Source organism: Triplophysa dalaica, chromosome 1, assembly GCF_015846415.1.
Source record: "Triplophysa dalaica isolate WHDGS20190420 chromosome 1, ASM1584641v1, whole genome shotgun sequence".
Classification (NCBI taxonomy): domain Eukaryota; kingdom Metazoa; phylum Chordata; class Actinopteri; order Cypriniformes; family Nemacheilidae; genus Triplophysa; species Triplophysa dalaica.
The window spans coordinates 19,133,257-19,153,320 of record NC_079542.1 but is presented as its reverse complement, the minus strand read 5'-3'; the positions used below and the strand labels follow the sequence as shown (position 1 = coordinate 19,153,320).

The window sequence follows — 20,064 nt, the reverse complement described above, 5'->3', positions numbered from 1 at the left end:
CTGTCTTGCCAGGCTCTTGGTAATTGCTGCATCATTGCTGCTCATTTGCATAAAGTTCAGCAACGGTCGACGTCACTTATGTTTCTGGAAATTACCAGCATTTCTTCAAATGAATGTCATCCGGTTGCTTTGTCACTGCAAATCACTGTCAGTCAGGGCGCCTTTATACAGTAGGTGACTATAGTATATTTTCCATAGGGATGTTTGTGAACCGTTTGGGTCGTAATGCCTCTGTCAAATAGTTTGCTTCCTCCTTCATTTGATAAGAAGTGTTTAATCCCTTGTTGGCCATTAGATCGTAAAATTTTTGGTAATATAACAGCTATAATCCCCTGACTGCTGATGAATTGGATGAGGGGAATTAGCTTCAAAGGAATTTCTCCTGACCCACTGCAGGAAGAGATTTTTATTGCCTAGCACTTATTTAAATAGGGCATTGCCAGTAAATTTGGTTTGGTCGGTTGAAATTTTTTTCAATGCCTTATAATAAGTAGGGCTGTGCATTTAAGATGTTAATTATAAAGTATTACGGGAAATAAACGCGTTAAAGCATTTAAAGCAATAGTAGTGCTATTTTTGTCCAGAAAACTATGAGTGGACATGTCATGTTGATTTTATTCAACAGTTAATTAAATATGAAAATCATTTTAAGATATATTTCATAGACAACATTGTCTGTTTTCCTAATTTTTCAACAAATTTATATAACAATATAAAGGCTCAGGAGAGGTGTTAGTAGAGGTGTTAGAGGAACACACAGTGTGGTTTCGTTTATGAATGAATACGTTTCTTGAGCGAATTAATTGGGTGAATCAATTACTCAGTTGCTCATTCAAGAGTCACCAGTGAATCTGATGAATTAATGGCATTTACAGCCACCTACTGGCAGTTTTCAATTCTTCAAAGAATTTGAACTGTATTGTAATAAAAAAGTTCAATAATAACAAAACTAATAAATTGGTGATAGTTTGAACCCAGAAAATGCTGCTTATTTATATTTACTTACCCTTATGTCGATTCAAACTTGAATTAGTATTTCTTTGGAGAAAATGAAGATATTTCTTAAGAATGTTAGTAATCAAACTGTTTTTGGTCTTTAATTATAATAATTCAGCTTCTGAAAAAACAACCAAAATTATGGCCATTTTAGCTTCTGAACACCTAAAGCTACTTTCTGTATTGTCTTATTATAGTTTTAGATCATATTTTGGCCCCAAATGCGATTTGTTATTAAGCGGCGATTAATTATTTGCAACATCATGTAATTAATTATATAAAAAAATGTAATCGCTTCACAGCCTTAATAATAAGTAGTGTTAATTTTACTCATGCTTTCATCGTTATGTCTGTAATAACCAGGCTTTAATAAGATGAAAAGTTTGTATTTGGTCTGCTGTCATCAAGCAAAGCTAGGGTTGTGGGTTAGATCCATCCATCCATCCATCCATTTTCTACCGCTTATCCGAACTACCTCGGGTCACGGGGAGCCTGCGCCTATCTCAGGAGTCATCGGGCATCAAGGCAGGATACACCCTGGATGGAGTGCCAACCCATCGCAGGGCACACACACTCACTCATTCACTCACGCACTCACACCCTACGGACAATTTTTCCAGAGATGCCAATTAACCTACCATGCATGTCTTTGGACCAGGGGAGGAAACCGGAGTACCCGGAGGAAACCCCCCGAGGCATGGGGAGAACATGCAAACTCCACACACACAAGTCGGAAGCGGGAATCAAACCCCCAACCCTGGAGGTGTGAGGCGAACGTGCTAACCACTAAGCCACCGTGCCCCCCCCTGTGGGTTAGATTTCCAGGAAATTCATAGATTGGTTAAAAAACTGTTTACTTCTCATGCATCCAATCCAATTGACTGCAAAATGCATATTTGTAAATTTATATGATATATTATCTCTCAGCATGGCTCCCCATGGTATTGGCTGCCCTTCACATAATGTGCAAAGAACCAAACCGAATGAGACATGTCACAACACCAGTGAGGTGGAAAACCGGTCAGATGTTACCACTGAACCTGTGTGTAGGTCTCTGTGTGTTCACTGCTCTGCACAAGTCCAACAAATACATTTTAAAAATGTGAAATCCATTAGTGTCTTTTTGTGCTGCTGTACTACAGATACTGTTATTTCTGTGTAGATGTTTTTTTCTGGCCTCTTTTCTGCTATTAACTTTATGGTAGTGTTGTTTAATTACAGATGTGTGGATTCAATAGTGTTTTTCCGCCTGGATGAGATCTTTCAACACCTGCTCTTTGATCGCCTTGCTGAAGCCACCTGTCCTGTTGTAAATCAGATCTGTAGCACTACCACATTAAACCCGAAATAAAGTTGTGCTGCACTTGAGCCTCTTGCTTGTAATATCACAGCGACAAATTAAACAGTAATTTTATAATCTGACCTCTAGTGATGTTTTTGCACACGTTTTCCATAACTGCCGTTTTGTTGATATGGGAGTTCTCTTGCGCTCCCTTTCTAATGAGAATTGGACTAAATTACATCCAATGCAGTTCTATTAGCCTGTCAACGGTCCTTATTATGGACTGCATCTGTTCCATGGGGGGAATCCCTCTGATGGGTTCTAGTAGGCACAGTAGCCCAGTCTGCAATTTCTTTCTCTCTAATGAGCTTAATAATGTAGTGTTTTCAAAAAGAAGAGGCCATCAGTGTGTTTTCATATTATCCGTTTATTATTTTCATTCATTTCCACTCCTCCTTTATCTGCCAGGTCTTGTGTGAGTGAAAAGTCAGTGAGCTCTATTTGAAGCTGTCGATTGCCCATGATTCATGCCGCACCTGATCACTTGTGTCAGAGGAGTGCAACTGTCAGGAGTTTAGTTAGAGCTGAGCTCCAACACATGGTCTGCGTCTCGGTTCTGCCCAGAGGACAGTAGGTCTGTGCTATTTCTTCTGCTACTGGCAGGTCAGACTATGGCCGTTTCCCAATTCCAATAACGAAAATAATTGACTTGTGTTCTCGTGGTGACCGTTCTTGCTAGGCAGCCTCGGAAGAACATTTGTTAAGATTAGCAAATGCATTAACTAACATGAACTAACACTGAGCAATTTAGTTTTCATCATGTATCAAGCCTTGTTAATGTTACACAATTATTCATGTTCGTTCATGTTCTTTACATTAACCAATGTTAAAAGTTACACCGTTTGATTTAAAAAATGTATTAGTAAAATTAACATGAAATAAGTTTAAAGGGGTCAAATGACACGGCTAAAACGAATATTATGGTTTTTTTTATGTAATGTAATGTCTATACACAATTTAAGGTTAAAAATCGCTGTATTTTCCACACATCTTGAAAGTTTTGTATCTCCTCTTTGCCACGCCTCTCTGAAACCCGCTGTTTTTTTCAAAGCTCATCGCTCTGAATACTGAGGTGTGCTATGATTGGCAAGTTAACCAGTGCGTAGAGATTGGTCGAATACTGCAAGAGTGTAAGGGATATGTAACTCCTCTTACCATATTACGAACATCATGTTCCCAAGCAATTTTACAGATAGACAGCTGATAAAATGTCACCGTGACTTCCTTCTATCAATTTGAGCTGACTCTGATACGTAAAAATGAAGATGATCAAGCAGATACATCAACTTTCCAAGCTTTCCTGTAGCTCAGTGGTTAGAGCATTGCGTTAACAACGCAAGGTTGTGGGTTCGATCCCAGGGGATTGCAAATACCTATGTAAGATGTTTAGGATAAAAGCAATGTAAGTCGCTTTGGATAAAAGCGTCTGCCAAATGCCTAAATGTAAATGTAACTTTTCCAGCGCAACTTGAGCAGGATGTAAAGGATTGGTAAGGTTTAATGAAAAATTATTATGTTAAATTGTTAAAACTATAGCTTACTGTTTTACTTTTTATATACGACGTAATAAAGACTATAAACAAAGAACCATATACATCATACAGAGTTTGTGTGAGATAGAAAAAAGCTTGCATTACAGCAGGGAATGGTAACATACTAAATAACGCGAGCGCTTTTACACTTGATCAACCAGTGTTACATCACCTCTCGTCGCAACTCAACAAAGACAATAAATCCCATTATAAGCACGACATTTGCTGCTTCTAGTTGGAACATTATTAGGATTTATGTTGTCTTTTTTTCACGTTGTGCACGTGTCTTCATTTGAAGATCACACGTCAAACTCAACTCGCGTTAGTCCGTAATAAAGTCTTTTACAATGAAAATATACTTACAGGCTGCTAATCTGAAGCGCCAGCGAAGTTGGAATGGTTGGAATGGCCCCACTTTTAAAACCAACGCTTTAGCGCATAGCTGGTCTTAATCTCTCTCCCACATCGGTGAAATGCGCTGCACAAACTTGAACATTCGGATTGTACTTTTTCTGTTGTAAAAACAGTTTGTTTTTAGTCGTTTCATCTTTTGGCATGGCAAACAAAGAGTCGTTGTTTGTCTTTCACACAGCGTCTCCGCGACATGGCTGTGGCGGTGAGGATACGTTGAGATTTACAAGTACGCACACCTTAGTTGAGTCTACATTTGGGCGGACTTAGTAAAATGCTTCCACGAACTGAGGTAGATTTGTGGGGGTGTGGTTACACGAGGCGTTTCAGGCAGGTCAGGGTTCGCATTCGCTTTTAGATAGAATGCATCTTTTGTTCTGACACTTTAATTTTAGCAATTTGACGTGTCTAATACATGCATTGGCAACTTATAACACACCAAAGACACAGAAAAACTTGTATTCGTGCCATATGACCCCTTTAATAAATGCCGTAGAAATATTGTTATTACATGTTAGTTTGCTTTATAATCTTTAATCACAATATAACTTCAGCAGAAACATTGATAGATCTTGATGTATTTCTTACACAAAGTTATTGTATTGTCTTTTTTCCTTTTATCCAATGATTTGGTGCAGCTGGTTGCTTGCATGCATGGGCAAATGGCATCTACAATTTCAGCTAGGGGGTGATTTCTTGTTATTCTTATGCAAAACCCTTTTGTGTCTAAATAAAAGATTAATTCCGTTCATTTGTTTGGCTTGACATGCACAATGTGACACGTTTGAAGTCTGTGGGTTTTTTTTGGCGTTTTTTTTTATTAAAGCGCACGTCACTTCAAATGCAGATGGATACGGTTTAGTCATTATTGACTTTCCTCAAACAGCCCCCAGATTTTCTTGCACTGCTAATCCCTTGTCACCAACCCTTTTATTTTTGACAGAAGTTTCACAGTGGATTAAACATACACATTATCAAGTACCCTGGGGTTAAATTTGACAGTTTATTTGCAGTTTTACATTTTCATAAACCCAAAGCCAATAATTAGTGCTTTCATTCTCATTATCCCTATTGATCGTGAAAACCGTGACTTGTGCTACTGTCCACAAAAATCCCCTCGCCACTTATTCATCTGGGGGCTCCAGCTCTTTATGGCATTGTCTGGTGTTGCGTTGAAGAGCCTGTGGCAGGCCTGAGTAGGGAGGACAGGCGTGCGGTCTCGGGAGCAGATCTGTGTGGGTTGTGGTGACAAATGAGCTGAAAGCTTGGTATTCATTTCATCCGGCTCTCCTGTGCCAGCCCTGTACCCCCTTCACTGACAGCCTTTCATGTATTAACAATACATTCCACTGTTCCCCAAGCCCAAGGTGCCAGCAGGAGACCGTAGGCTGGGATGGGTGCCACCTAGGACAGGCTGGTATGATGAAATGTGTCAACAGGTAGAAATTTTGTATTGCATTCATTTGCAAATCGAAATTGATTACTATTACATAGTTATACTAAAACACAGACTCTGTGAAGAAGAACTTATTAACAGATGTGATATTCATATATCATCTTAGAGTTTTGACTTTGTGTATTACTCATACCATGACGGATGATTTTTGTTCCACTCATCCCTGGTGAAATGCGCATGTAGCAGAGCAGCGTGTACTCCTGTGGATATCAAGGTCTTGAACCAGGTAAAGAGAAGAATATGTGGAGAAATCAATAGCGGCCTCCATTAGATGAAAGGGTAGCTCATGAATCAACGTGATGAGGATGCAGACAGGGCGTGGTCAGCAGGTCGTCTCGATGACTCCGATCTAGTGTGTATTCTGATGGTTATATATTTTTTGAGATAGATGTGCTTGCTTTGAAATTCTGTATTCGAGAGCACCGTATTTAATGATAAGTCAGCTTTCCTCCAAGGAGCTGCTCTCACGTGTATACGGCTACTGTAGCTATGGGGACGGCACATTGTAAAACCGCATTCATCGCTGACTCGTATTACCCGCCCTAAACCCTCTCTACAGAATCTCATTTCCTTAAATCTAACATGGCATGATGCTCTCTAGGACATGGTGTACTCTTCCTTTAAGTCCACTGTGCCACTTGTTCAGTGAAGGGATTACATCCTTGTTCCTCCTGTTTTTGGTTGGATCTCTGGATTATACCGAGCTCAGCCATATCTCCTGCATATTAGTGGATTTGAATACAAATTATCCCTGTAAACAGATGCACTCTGTGCCACAGAGGCCTGCTCGATCCAGATGCTCCATCAAAGAGGCTTGAGTCAGGTGACCCACCTTCAAATTCACATGACGCTTTCCGAGCACGCCCCTGAATCTGAGTAACAATATGTGAACTCTGTCTCTCCCGGCTAAAGCCGAAAAGATCACATTATTTATAGCCTCAGCAAATGAGATGAACTGCTTATCTTTCAGAAGCCGGCCTGCTCTGCAGGCTCTGAACGGAGGGTGCAGAGAGTGAGTCGGCAAAGGAGAGTCGAGTCAAAATGAAAGGGAGAGAGATTAAAAAAACGGAGAGCAGAGCTAGGCATTAAACCGAAGGAAGGGAGTAGGACAACTGTGTTACCCTAAACTTTCATAGCAGCGTGCTTTTCTGATCTGCAAGGTTGAACTATGCGAAATAAGGCTTCAACCTAATATATAATGCAGGTGAGGCCTAAAGCGTGGATGCACTGCTGCCGTTTGTCACGTCTTTGCTGCGTTTTTTTTTAGTAAGGTTGTGATATATGAAGTCTGTGGCTCTCATAGTTTGGGTTGATGGATGGAGTCCATTGTAAAATTGATATGTTTTCACTCTCCGCTGACCTTAGCCTTAGCTTCAGCTTCAAAGTGGTGTGGACTGCTAATGATGGCATTGGCGTGTTTTCCATGCCAAACCCAGCAGTAATTGGCTGTAGTGGAGAGCTGCGCCTTTCTGTTTATTGATTTAATTTTTTGCAAGTAAGATGAAGTGCCAAAGAGAGATGATGTGATATGAGTGAGAGCCTGCTGATTTGCATTATGAGCCGAGTTTACAAAGCTAATGGGATTTCTCTCTGTTGTACAGAAGCACACAAGCGAGTGCTATTTAAAGAGAGAATATTGAAATATTTTTTTCTACGCTGTTTATCCCTCATAAAAGAGCATTAGACGCTATGTAGACCGCTAGTCACTGCTGCCACTGCTGGCAAATTTGGCACAATATAGATTACTGCTTCTGACGCATGATCTGTTCAACATAAATCATGATCCATATTTTCATAACCCCTTTAATATGACAAAATATGTATGAAGATGAAAGTCTGAATACACTCAGAAATGGCAGAATAAGAAATAAATGGTTTTGACATTGTTTGCTTTGATTGCGTTTGTGGATTGATCATCTTTGTTTAGTATAAAGCTCTCAAAATTCATAGCAGCACTGCGCACAGTGTACACATTTCCCCAGACAGGTATTGAATTTCTCTGACACTTAGTTTGATTTTTTCACGTATGGGGAAAATATTGACTAGACCTTTTTAACTCTGATTAATTCTGTGTTAATATGCACAACATTTAGTCAAACTAAAGTACAGATTACCTGCCACAGTTTAAATCTAATGCCATTGATGGTTGTTGAGAGAGTCATTGTGCTTTATTGTGGCTTCTATTTCATTAAGAAAAACATTGCCATGGTTATAGAATGTTAAAGTATCTTTGTTTTGTGTGTTATAGGTAAGCAGCGATGATGCGTTGTCTAGCAGCCCGGGTTCACTACAAAACCCTGATAGTGATCTGCGCTCTCCTCTCCCTGCTCACGGTTCTTCTGTGGAACAAATGCACGAGCGAGAAGGCTCTTCGCTTCCTACCTCGGCACCCCCAGCCACCTCCCAGCCCTAAAATAGACAGCCATCCACAGCAGCCCCCTGAACCTCCACCTGTGGTGGGCGGAGTACGCTATGAAGAGATTGACTGCCTGATCAATGATGATGTCACCATTAAAGGCCGGCGAGAAGGCACAGAGGTGTACCTGCCCTTCAGCTGGATGGAGAAGTACTTTGAGGTGTACGGGAAGGTGCTACAGTACGATGGCTACGATCGATTCGAGTTTTCGCACAGTTACTCCAAAGTATACGCCCAGAGAGAGCCTTACCACCCCAGTGGAGTCTTTATGTCCTTCGAAGGGTATAACGTGGAGGTGCGGGAAAGAGTCAAGTGCATCAGTGGTGTGGAAGGTGAGATGGTTTTTCTCTTTTACTTCTGATTGATCTCTTCCGATCATGACTGCTTGGTAGTTGTGGTGTTCTTTTTTTCTGTCGCTGTATACACCTGATATCTGTCTCTGGTGTCCAGTTACAAATAGTCAGCTGGGACACATTAGCATAAACCTCCATTGACCTCTCTTGTGATTGGATTTTGTGGGTCTGAGAGCTTCATAGAGCGTTCCCACCAATCGCCACCTGCGCGCAGAAATCATCCACATAGTATCCACATACAGAAACAATGATTTTGTCCTCCATTTTGTTTCGGATTTCTGCCTTCGCTCGCTACGTCATAACAATGTCACTACTAGAGCAAGCTCCTGATTTGTTAACGCGGCGCGAATTTTCGCAAGAGTTTAGATTTTTGGTCAAACGATCAATTCACGCCACCTCATTCGTGCAAATCACACCACAGGATGTCCTATCGCGTCTTTTCATTGACTTAACATGTAAATCACTTAAACTTAGTGCTTCATTCGCGTTTGGTGGGAACACAACATCAGAATTCACAACATGCATAACTCTGTCATTGTGGCACTGCGTGTTGAGATGAAAGTTGGCTCACCCTTGCATTTTCATATTGAGCTCACCACATACGTGACTTCGAAAGGGATGTTCAACAGCTCAGAACATGGATGTGCATAATCAGTGAAACATGGTTAAAATTAGGGTTGTCAAATGATTAAACGCGATTAATCGCATCCGAAATAAAAGTCGGTGTTTACAAAATATGTAAATATGTCTGTGTACTGTGCATATTAATTTTGTATTCATAAAAACATACACATACATGCATATATTTAAGAAAAATATAACAATTCATAAACTAAATTTATTAGGGATGCACCGATATGTAAATTATGGCCGAAAACCTATAACTCTTGAACATTGGAATCCGATAACCGATATATTGACCGATATTTCGTATCTAAATATAACATTTTCTGAGACCGAAAATTATTAATTTTCTCTTGAAAATCATGTATCAACCCTACTTTACACTGAAGATTCCCTAATTCTTCTTTCAAACTTTTCTGGTATAATGTTTATTTAAAGGTCCAGTCAGTGAAATCTAGCGGCAAGGATGCAAATTGTTTGATTAGCTTACCCATTACTACAGACCCTTTAAAATGTGTCGCAATTTTCTTCCTTTCTCATTATCAGAAATCTATTAAATGCATCACAATGAAGCAGCACTAAATTGTGCCACGTCAGTGAGAGTGAGAGGCAAACTGACCTGCCTCATCTCTAACACAACTTGTTAATGTCCATTAATTGTCATTTAGTGCAGTCCGAGAGGACTTTTTTGGAAGCCAGGCTCAAGTGATCAACATTCGGCTCTTAGTGAGTAATGTCTCCTAAATGGACTTTACATTAAGCAAATGAAAGTGGGATTGATTCAACTGCATCACAAAAGTTTATTTGATGACCTTAATCCTACCAGAGAATAATTTTATGCTCATATTCCCATGCGTCTTCCATTGAATGTCAATGTGTACAAAGTCAACTGAAGAGAAATTTAAAACATTTCCATATTTCATTTCCAAGGACAAGCATTTCAAAGAAGCATTCCCTCCATGAAGGGGCACAAGATCATCATTTTGTTCTCAATTGTGTTCTTCAGCTGTCCAGAAACCAAGTCTTTATCAGTGTCAGTGATCCATCACGGTGTCTATAGCATGACAGATTTCTTTCAACCGTTTCTTGAATTCTCTATCTCTTTATCGGTCTGTCCATCTTCCTTTCTCTCTCTATTTATCTCTATCGTTTTTCAAGGACAGTCCTTCAGCAGATGGGGTTAAGTGCCCTTCTAGAAGCATTGTGGGGATAGTGAAGTGAACTCTAATCCCAGCAACACTCCAGTTCTTGGATCACCTCCATTTGAGATTGAACCCTTATCCTCTGTGTTAACCGTGACCAGACAGATAACCATAAGCATATGGAAGCTATAAAAAAACGCAAAGCTTTACAGTACTCTCCAAAGCGATGAAAGCGTCACCCAGTCCCTTTTGCCATTTTATATTCTGTTCTTTATGAGACTTGGTAATGAAGTAATCCGGTCGTAGGATGTATTGGAATGAGGTTGGTCTGATCGATACTTCAGTCCAAAAAAGAATGCTTTTCAAACCACCACACCACATCATCATCATTTACTGACTGCAAGATCTTTACCATCTTAACTCAGTGGAGTGCCTCACAAGATACAAATACCAAACATGAAATAATATATATAAAAGATCAAATCCATTCGAAGGACATTAAACAAATCTGATTATTTATGTGTGAATTAAGATAACAAATAGCAAGCATACACAAAATCCAATACACATGAGAGTCAATAGAAATAAATCCAGAATTGTGGCACAGATTTCCTTCACCGCGGAGGTACTGATTGGCATTTGGGATTAAACTGCTTTCTACTTATTTCTGGCAGAAGCTTTAAGACACGAGTGGTTTTTAGATCTCGTTCTATTAGCACATTTCAGCGTGGGCATTCAGGAGCCCAGTTTTTCATGCCACCTCAAAAGAAGCACATTTATACCATAATCCTTTGTGGTAGGTAGAGAAAGGGGATCGTCTATGAATTACGATAAAATTCTAATTTTTGGTGGCAGAACAAAAGCATGTTTGTACTATTCTCCCTTCTTTTGTTTCCATTCTAGCTTGCTCTGTTACTCAGTACTCATGTTGATGTAGAGCTGCTCCCTGTTCTGTGAGCTACAAAGAAGCTCTGTTGCATTAATGACCGCGTTGGCTGAAGGAGCCTGTAGGGACTCGTATGAGGTTTGAAGCATTGCCTCTGATTCCCTACTGGTATCCATGGAATCAGAAGACAGTGCTGATTCAAAGCACACGTGCAATATGTAAGACCAGGCTCGTGTCGTGTCCAGGAATCTTACAGCTTGGTGTGATGGTCATCCGACCTGCGTGCATTCAGCTGTGCTGATGATAATCATAATATAATCGAACGCCTGGCAACTTATTGCGTTTTTTAAAGGTTATGTAAATGCAAACAACAGTTAGTAATTTGTTCGTCTCTGTGGCTCACACCTGTGTTGTACTCACACAAACTCACACAAACACACAAAACAAAGATTAATTCGAGGTTCTCTTCCCCTCATTTTCATCGTGTCCATCAGACAGAGAAAAACAGCATGTTAACCTCAGAGGTAATAACCCACATGAGCCTGCGGCAGTGTGTTGGAGCAGAGAGCCTGTTATCAGACGCAGCGGACAGATTCATCATTCTCCACGCCGCAGCTGAAGGAGAACGAAAGGGAGATGAGAACGGAGGGTGGCTGGGAATGAGAGCTACTATTCCCTCCTCCTTTGCTTTGAGGGATGGTGTCTCCTCCAGCAAAGATCACAGTGCTTTGAATAGAATCTAGGACAGAGAGCGTCTCCACAACGCCCATCTGCCTTCTGATACAGGTCCCACTTAGAGCCTTGTGTGTATGTGCGTGTGTGAACTGTGAAAATAGGGAGGCAGTCTTATTGGTGCGTTTGTCATTTCTATTGCCTTGTTATGTCTGTGTTTAACCCTGAATTTGTTGTTTATGTTTGTGGATAGATTCTTTAAAGCCAGCTATAAACCAGCAGCGTGGTCGCTGTGTTTTGCCTGTGGCTTGGTTTTTGTCATGGCAGGCTGTAGAATAGATGAGTTGTGGTTAACAGAGTGAGACAAAGAGAATGGGTAAATGAAAAGCTTACTGACCTTAAACTTGTAGCATTTTTTTCTTTGCCATGAGCACACCCTCAGACTTTAGACACCAAGTTAACTGGTGCTAAGTAAAGAATATTTGCTCAAGGGGATCAAACTAAGGCTTTTACTCTCCTTTTGTAGGTCTCTGTTAGAGCCTGGGTGATAGAAGGTAAATGTAGCTTGTTAGTGACTTATCTTGGTACGCGGCTTTTGGTGGATTTCAACAACTGTGGATAAGCCATCATTTAGCTATGGTCTTTTGTTAGGAATGGTTTGGACTGGGGTTGGTTTGTATCTAGAACAGCATAGTGGTTGTATTTCTCTATTTTGGTCCTTACATTTACGCATTCGGCAGACACTTTTATCTAAACCGACTTACATTGCATTAACCTATACATTCATACTTGGGTATGTGCAATCCCCTGCCACAACACAACCCACATTGTTTTGTTTTGTTATTCATGCGTTACTTTTAATGTGTACACATCATGTTTCTTTCTAACACAAGTTGTTAATGTCTTGGGTTTTAAAGTATTTTTTGAAGTGGTAGTTACTCAAAAATACAAATTCTGTTGTTTACCGACCCTCATGTCATTCTAAACCTGTATGAATTTCTACAGAAGACAAAAAAATATTTTGAGGAATGTTAGTAACTAAAAAATATTGGCACCCATTGATTCCATTGTATGGACACAAAACCAGAGAGACATTTCTCAAAATTTCTTTCCTTGTGTTCTTCAGAAAAAAGAGTCATGTGTATATGTAGGTTTTGAACGACAATAGTTCAAACAAATAATGACAGATTTTTTGTGTACTTTTAGTTTTTTGCCTTTAAGTGGGACAATATTAAATGCCCGATAATAAAAATGGGCCTTTGTACCAGTTTGCCAGTGGCTCTTTAACATAAAAAATGTGAACACTTTACCAATAAATTAAAAATAAATTGATCTCTCCTCATTTCATATTACTCCTTTCTCCCCCCAATTTCTGCAGGAGTACCTTTATCTACCCAGTGGGGCCCTCAAGGGTATTTCTATGCCATTCAGATAGCTCAGTTTGGCCTGAGCCATTACAGCAAGAACCTGACGGAGAGGCCGCCACATGTGGAGGTGTATGACACAGCGGAGGAGAGAGACAGCAGGTATAGCACGTGGAGCATCCCTAAGGGCTGCTCTCTCACCAGAGTCTACGACAAGACCAGAGCCACATCAGTGCGACAGTTCATTACTGCAGGTACACTGACAGACATTGAGCTTCGTGCCTTCTGTGGCTTTCTGTCATTCGTTTTCTTTCGCATTCTTTGATTTTACTTTTACTTCTCACTTTTATGTATTCTTCACATACTGTATTTTTTCATATTTTATTTCGCTCGAATTTTCTCTCCTATCCACACGCTGTCATCACTTTCATCTCATCCTGTTATTTTCTGTGCTTTTTCTGCAGTACTTCACATTCCATGAACAATGGAATGTAACATCCTTACATTTTGTATCTCCTCAAATAATGATCATTTCTAACACCATCCTGCTCTGCTTCTCTAAGTGCTCTGCTCCCCATGACAAGTAGCCACTAACTTCAAACACTTTTCAGTGGGCAATGGTGTATCCAATTTTTTGTATGATGGGTAACTCAAAAGTATACTAGTTTCAGTCCAACTTCTAAGTCACTATTACGTCACGGCTGATGATCTTCAAGTCTTAATGGAAGCTTGAAACAAAACTAGTGGAATTTGTTAAGACAAATGTGGTCATTATTTTCTGTATAAACAAGGTGAGAATAATTTACACAGCACTGAATTGCAGGTATATCTGTGCTTTTTGCAAAAATCAAGCAGTTGGAGGCATCACAGTAGATGGGATGTACAGTTGAGCACCAAAGTATTCATCGGGTACTTTTTATCCAAACCAATCTTGAGTGTTTGCTGCTGGAAAAAAAGCTAAAAAAATTGGCTCATCTGACCAAAATACCCATCTTGTTTGAAATTCCAGTAATGTTCTTTACTTTTCAAATGTTCTATGGTCTGACCAAACTAAAAAAATTAGCTTTTTAGCAGCAAACTCTTGCATGGTGTACGCAGGGATAAAAAGTACCCCATGTGTAAATTATACAGTATACATTGCTGTATGGTTAATGTTTTGGGACTAATTCTCTGCTGGAGATCCTGGATATCTTGTTCAGAAAAATGGCATTACAAAAGCAAATAAAAAAACAAAACCTGACTTTCCCTGCTAGGAGTCATGTAATGGGCCAAGTTTGGATCTTGGATACACTGATATTTTGTGTTTCTGCGCATACCTCTAAAACACTTCTATGAAACGTCCTTTGAAGTCCTGCTTGCAAATGTCTCCTAGTCAATCTGCTCGTTTTATTATCCAATTTAGGTCCAATATTAAAAGGCAAAACTAATGCTTCTGTTATTAGTGTTAATTAATATAATAGGTCTGACCCAATTGGTCCAGTGTCATTTCCCTAGCCAAAGTAGGAATAAATTGCGATCTCTATAAAAGAGTGGGGTCTGCACATGCACTAGCAGACCTCTGTTACACTTTGATCGATCCGCATGTGTTTAACTGATGAACTAAAGTTGACGCCATTGTTACGGTTTATTGATAAAAGCCAAAGCTTATAAAAACATGTACACTGAGAGGGGGACCAACCAATCACAACAGCCTGAGAAGTGGAATCTCGCTGATATGGTGTGGGTTGGACATCTGCTCTAAGCAGGGAACCAATCACGACAGACCTGGTCAGCTTTACCAATCAGAGCGTTTAGGAAGGAGGCTTTATATAAACCGGAACAAATCCAGTCATTTTGTTAGAAGAGGGACAGCGTTGAACAATAGACTTGAAATATGTGAAATATAAAGCGTTTTTTGAAACAAGAAACATGAAAATCCACCCAAAAAACATAACCAAATCTTCAAAAACAGCAAAAGAATAGCTCCTTTAAAATTCTTATTCTGTAATGAAAAAATGAAAGATCCAAAAGCTTAATGATACAAATTTATTTGCAATGCCTTCTTCGATCATATTTACCTAGGGTATGAATCATTTTGAGCTCAACTGTAATGTGAATGTTGGATTTATAGCATATGCCTTGGTATCTTCGTACCTCACAATCTTGCATAATAAGGCAGGATTTTTAAGGTTTCAGACACACCCTGCTGCTGCTAAGCATTGAGATAATCACTAGCCATTACAATTAGCTAGGCTTTTATGCTGGCAGGCAGTAATTTGTGTCATCACCCAGAGCATTGATTACAGCGGCGTCCGCTAGGGCACGCTGGGTCCAAGGCTCCAGCAGGACGCGCTCTCCGTCCTCCGTATCGCTATTGATGCAGGGGTAATTGGTGCAGGACAGCACAAATCCACTATAGTCTCTGCATCGCCTTAAGTAATGGATTTATGAGTACATTAAATAGTGATGGGGGTTTGAGCCAAAATGTGAGTCCCTGTCTTTACTTTATTTTTATTTGCTTTTGTCCCCTATACCTTCTCTGTCCTATTTTCTCTATATAATTCTGTTGATATTACTTTTTCTCTCTGGGTTTTTTCTTGCTCACTCATATACTTTAGGTTTTTCATAGCTCATTTTTTGCTCTCGTCAAAAGCCAACCCAGAGCTTGGTGGTATGGGAGATTTGATGTTAACAATGAGAGATGACTGTGGGATGAATTGTTGAATGTGCGTTTCGTTAAAAATAGAGAAATTGTTTTGGTTGAGAGTTGGAAAACTGGATCTGCTCACTGCAAGTTCTGAATTAGTTTAGCACATCGTCTAATGCATTATTTTCACGTTATCGTGCTCTGAGCCAGGCTGCCTAAACTTGACAGTTTAATTAACCCAGAGAGAAAGTGACACACCAAAAATTGTTTCTTTCAAACAACCCCTATCATCACTGCTAACAGGCATTTATCATTAGTGTTTGTGTATTTGTGACCGTGTTTGTGCTTCTATGTGCGTATGTAACTGTAAAGAAAGTAGAGGAGGAGCTTATCTTGCACCTGTCATAACATTTTCTGTTCTTTCACTTTCCAGAAAACTCTGAGGGAATCTCACTTTCTCTTGGCAACACAAAAGATTTCATAATCTCTTTCGACCTGAAGTTCACATCTAATGGTAGCATCTCTGTTGTCTTGGAGACCACAGAAAAAGGGCCTCCATTTGTTATCCACTATGTCACTACAACTCAGCTCATTTCCTTCAAGGATCGTGACATCACCTATGGAATCGGCCCTCGGACTGCTTGGACCACGGTCACCCGTGACCTTCTCACAGACCTCCGCAAAGGCATTGGGCTGTCCAACACTAAAGCGGTGAAAGCCACCAAGACCATGCCTCGCCGTGTTGTAAAGATAGTGTTACACGGCCACGGCTCAGTAGATAATATCACAATCTCCACCAGTGCACATATGGCTGCGTTTTTTGCCTCCAGTGATTGGCTGGTGCGCAATCAGGACGAGCGTGGCGGTTGGCCCATCATCGTAACGCGTAAACTCGGGGAGGGTTTCCATGCTCTGGAGCCTGGTTGGTATTCTGCTATGGCACAAGGGCAGGCTATTTCTACCCTGGTGCGCGCCTATCTGATGACAAAAGACGACACTTACCTGAAGTCTGCGTTGCGTGCCACCGGACCTTTCAAACTGCCCTCGGAGCAGCACGGAGTGAAAGCTGTTTTTATGAGTAAATATGACTGGTATGAGGAGTATCCCACAATTCCCAGCTCTTTTGTCCTGAATGGGTTCATCTATTCCCTCATAGGCCTGTACGACCTGGCACAAACAGCGGGGGAGAAACTTGGAAGGGATGCCGGCCAGCTGTACAGCAAGGGGATGGAGTCCCTCAAGGTTATGCTGCCCCTGTACGATACGGGGTCGGGCACAATCTATGATCTGCGCCACTTTATGCTGGGCACCGCGCCCAACCTGGCTCGCTGGGACTACCATACAACGCACATCAACCAGCTCCAGCTGCTGGGTTCTGTTGACAACTCGCCCATCTTTAGGGACTTCATCAAGCGCTGGAAAAGCTACCTGAAAGGAGGGAGGGCCAAGCACAACTAAAGCTGAGCACAGAGCCCTTTCAATCTCTTCAGGCTTTCAAATCCTCTTCCTGTCTGCCACCGCAAGGGCCAGAGGAGGCTAAGTGTAAGACTGCTAGCCACAGTCTGCAAAGGGGAAAATGACCGAACAGTCTGGAAGCCCTCAGATGTTCTGTTTGAGACGGTAATTGCTGTGCTTCTTGTGTGTATGCTGAGGTTTTAATTAGAAACAAACGCAGCTGCTTGCAGCATATGTCTGGATGAGGATGGAGGGCTTTGGTGTTTAATATTTAAAGCTCAAGATCTGCAGGTTTCTTTGAGAAATGTGTCTGCTGAGATTTGCCACATTTGGGCACGCCTCAGTTGTGAAGAGGCGAGCACAAATTCAGCTTTCAGAAACTTCTTGCAAAGTAAAGCTTGGAACCTAATTAATCTCCAGATAGACGAAATACACCGTTGAGTGATTGTAGAGAAATCAACATTAGCCGCAATAGATATTTGATAAGATGTTGTTAGTTAATGATCAGAGGAATGCATATAAGCTACAGGGAAAATGTTGAAGATGTCCACAAGTGTAGCATCGTTAGGTTTCAGAAATCAGGTAGGTTTCCTCCGTCAAGTTGACATTTGGAGGAACACACGACACCTCATGTTCAACCCACACTCTGATTCACCGTCCAGTGTCCAGTCTCTACAATGTTTCACATATGTGGACCGTCACTAATGTGGCCCAGTCTATACTGTAGGGCATTTGATTGGTGTTTGCAGCAATTGATTTTTTTGTTATAAGGATGAACATTCTGACACCCTACTAGACTGATAAAGCATGGTGTTGAGCAGAAACTTTTTCTTTTATTGTTGGGTATGATGTTCAAACCTCATGGTCGTGCACTTTAATTGTGTGGCATGCATGTGTGTGTGGTGAGGATGCCTTTATAGAACTACTTGTGAGGAATTAGCATTTCACTTATGACATCGATTCAGTATTCTTTATTACCTTAATGAACAGTTTATGAAGGAACTTTTTTGCTGATTCCAGTGCTTTTGTAGCTAAATCCATTACATTTCTTCCCCCCCCATTCATGTATATTTTTATGACTGTTTCTATTCTAAAGCAACGTTTAGCTTTGTTAAAGTCAAACACCAAATTGGCATTATGTAGTGCAAAATAAGGGGAATATAGAATACTTTCTGTTAAATAACTAAATCTTCCAAAAATGAAAAGTTTTTCGTGGATTTAAAAAATAAAACTATGATGACCCCTAAATTATTTCCTTATTTAATACCAATACCATCTATCTGGTTTTCAACAAATATCTATCAACATCAACGAATTCATTGAAACGGCTTCCCAACTACTGCAGCCAAGTGTCCAAGTCTGGAGGACAAAACATTTTTCTCATTTTTCTCATGTTTTAGTAATGCTGTTTTGATGTTTCAGAGGATCCAGCCTCTGGACCTCAGGAGTTAAACCTCCACCTGTCTAAAGTCTGTTTATCCTAATCTCACCTGACCCCAAAAACTGGTTTGGAGATATTATCCCATTATCTGGCAACCTGCTGCTCAGAATCCTCTCAAACAGATGTTCCCATTCCAACGTGGGCATTTGGCTTTAGATTCTGTTCAGAAAATAAATGGCAAGCAGACCGTAAAGAAAAATATGACATTTATAAATGTCTGACATCAAAGCTTCTGGTTTGTTGATGTTTGTTTGGCAGAGACAGCATATAGATGCTCGTTTCATTCTCTTGAGGCATACGTCTGTGTTAACCCATGTTCCCTTGAAAAATCTTTTGTTTTCCCATGAAAATCAGGTTGCTAGTCTTACAGACACTGATCTCACAAATAATACTATGCACATCTCATACTTGTCAATTAATGGGTGGATAAAAATGCATTATAAGGGACAATGGTGTTACCATGAGTGAGCCCACTTTTTATTTATACCAAAGTCTTCACATTTGTTTTTATCTGAAACTTTTGTTTGTTTATTATTAAAAATGAAAGACCATAAAGCATGTCGTTCTTTTTTCTTTTAAGTTTGGAAAGTCGGGTTTGAGGATTGTTGTAGGAGTGCTACAGTATATATGCCTTCCTCTGAAGAAATGCCTTTTTGATAGGGTTTTATTTTTTTGTTCAGTCTAGATTCCTATAATATGGAGTGTGTAGCGAATGAAACAGAGAATATTATTAATCACCGCTGTCAATGGGAATGTGTGCAACTCTTGATGTCGAACTAACGCTCAGTGCAACATGTATTAAAGGGGAAAAGAGAGAGCTGGAACAGCGTATCTGTTCTTTGAATCCTTGTTTCGAACCAGCCTCCTTTTGACATGGGTTTCAACAAACCTTGTCGTTTGCATTCGAATGAATTCCTTGGAGTTAACAACATATAAGCACAACGGTAGTAAGTTTTAGTTCATTTATTCTCATCTTTTTAATGGAAACATATTTCGTGTTCTGGACAATGTGCAAATCCTTCCTCTGAAAGCAGTTTTGAATGATGAAACTGTTGTGGTTGATATTTTTCTGTGATCTTCTTTTTTTTTGTTTACTGTATTTTACATTCATGGTTTATGAATTGACATGCAAGGCGTGTTTCATGCGTATGCAATAAATGGTTGAACTGGATCGCTGCACACCCAGAGGTTGTACAGACTTCGCAAAGGAAGCACAAAGTGCACATGCGATCGTTTTATGCAGGACAAATGTTTATTAAAGTCTTTGTGATTTAAATTGCTTTTTTAAAGTTGTATAAATAAAGGCATTTGTTTTTCTACATACATTTGTGTACCGTGTTTTTTCATA

General features: G+C 40.2%; 1 protein-coding gene across 1 annotated transcript in view; it reads left to right on the top strand.

Annotated features, from left to right (window-relative positions):
* Positions 1-20,029, top strand: part of glceb (glucuronic acid epimerase b) — a 40,258-nt gene extending 20,229 nt beyond the window's left edge. Inside the window, exons 3-5 of the mRNA XM_056754192.1 lie at positions 7,986-8,485; positions 13,209-13,448; positions 16,254-20,029. Coding sequence (XP_056610170.1) covers positions 7,996-8,485; positions 13,209-13,448; positions 16,254-17,278 — 1,755 coding nt within the window. The 5' untranslated portion in view covers positions 7,986-7,995 and the 3' untranslated portion in view covers positions 17,279-20,029. The remainder of the gene's footprint in view (positions 1-7,985; positions 8,486-13,208; positions 13,449-16,253) is intronic.
* The last annotated feature ends 35 nt before the right edge of the window (positions 20,030-20,064 follow it).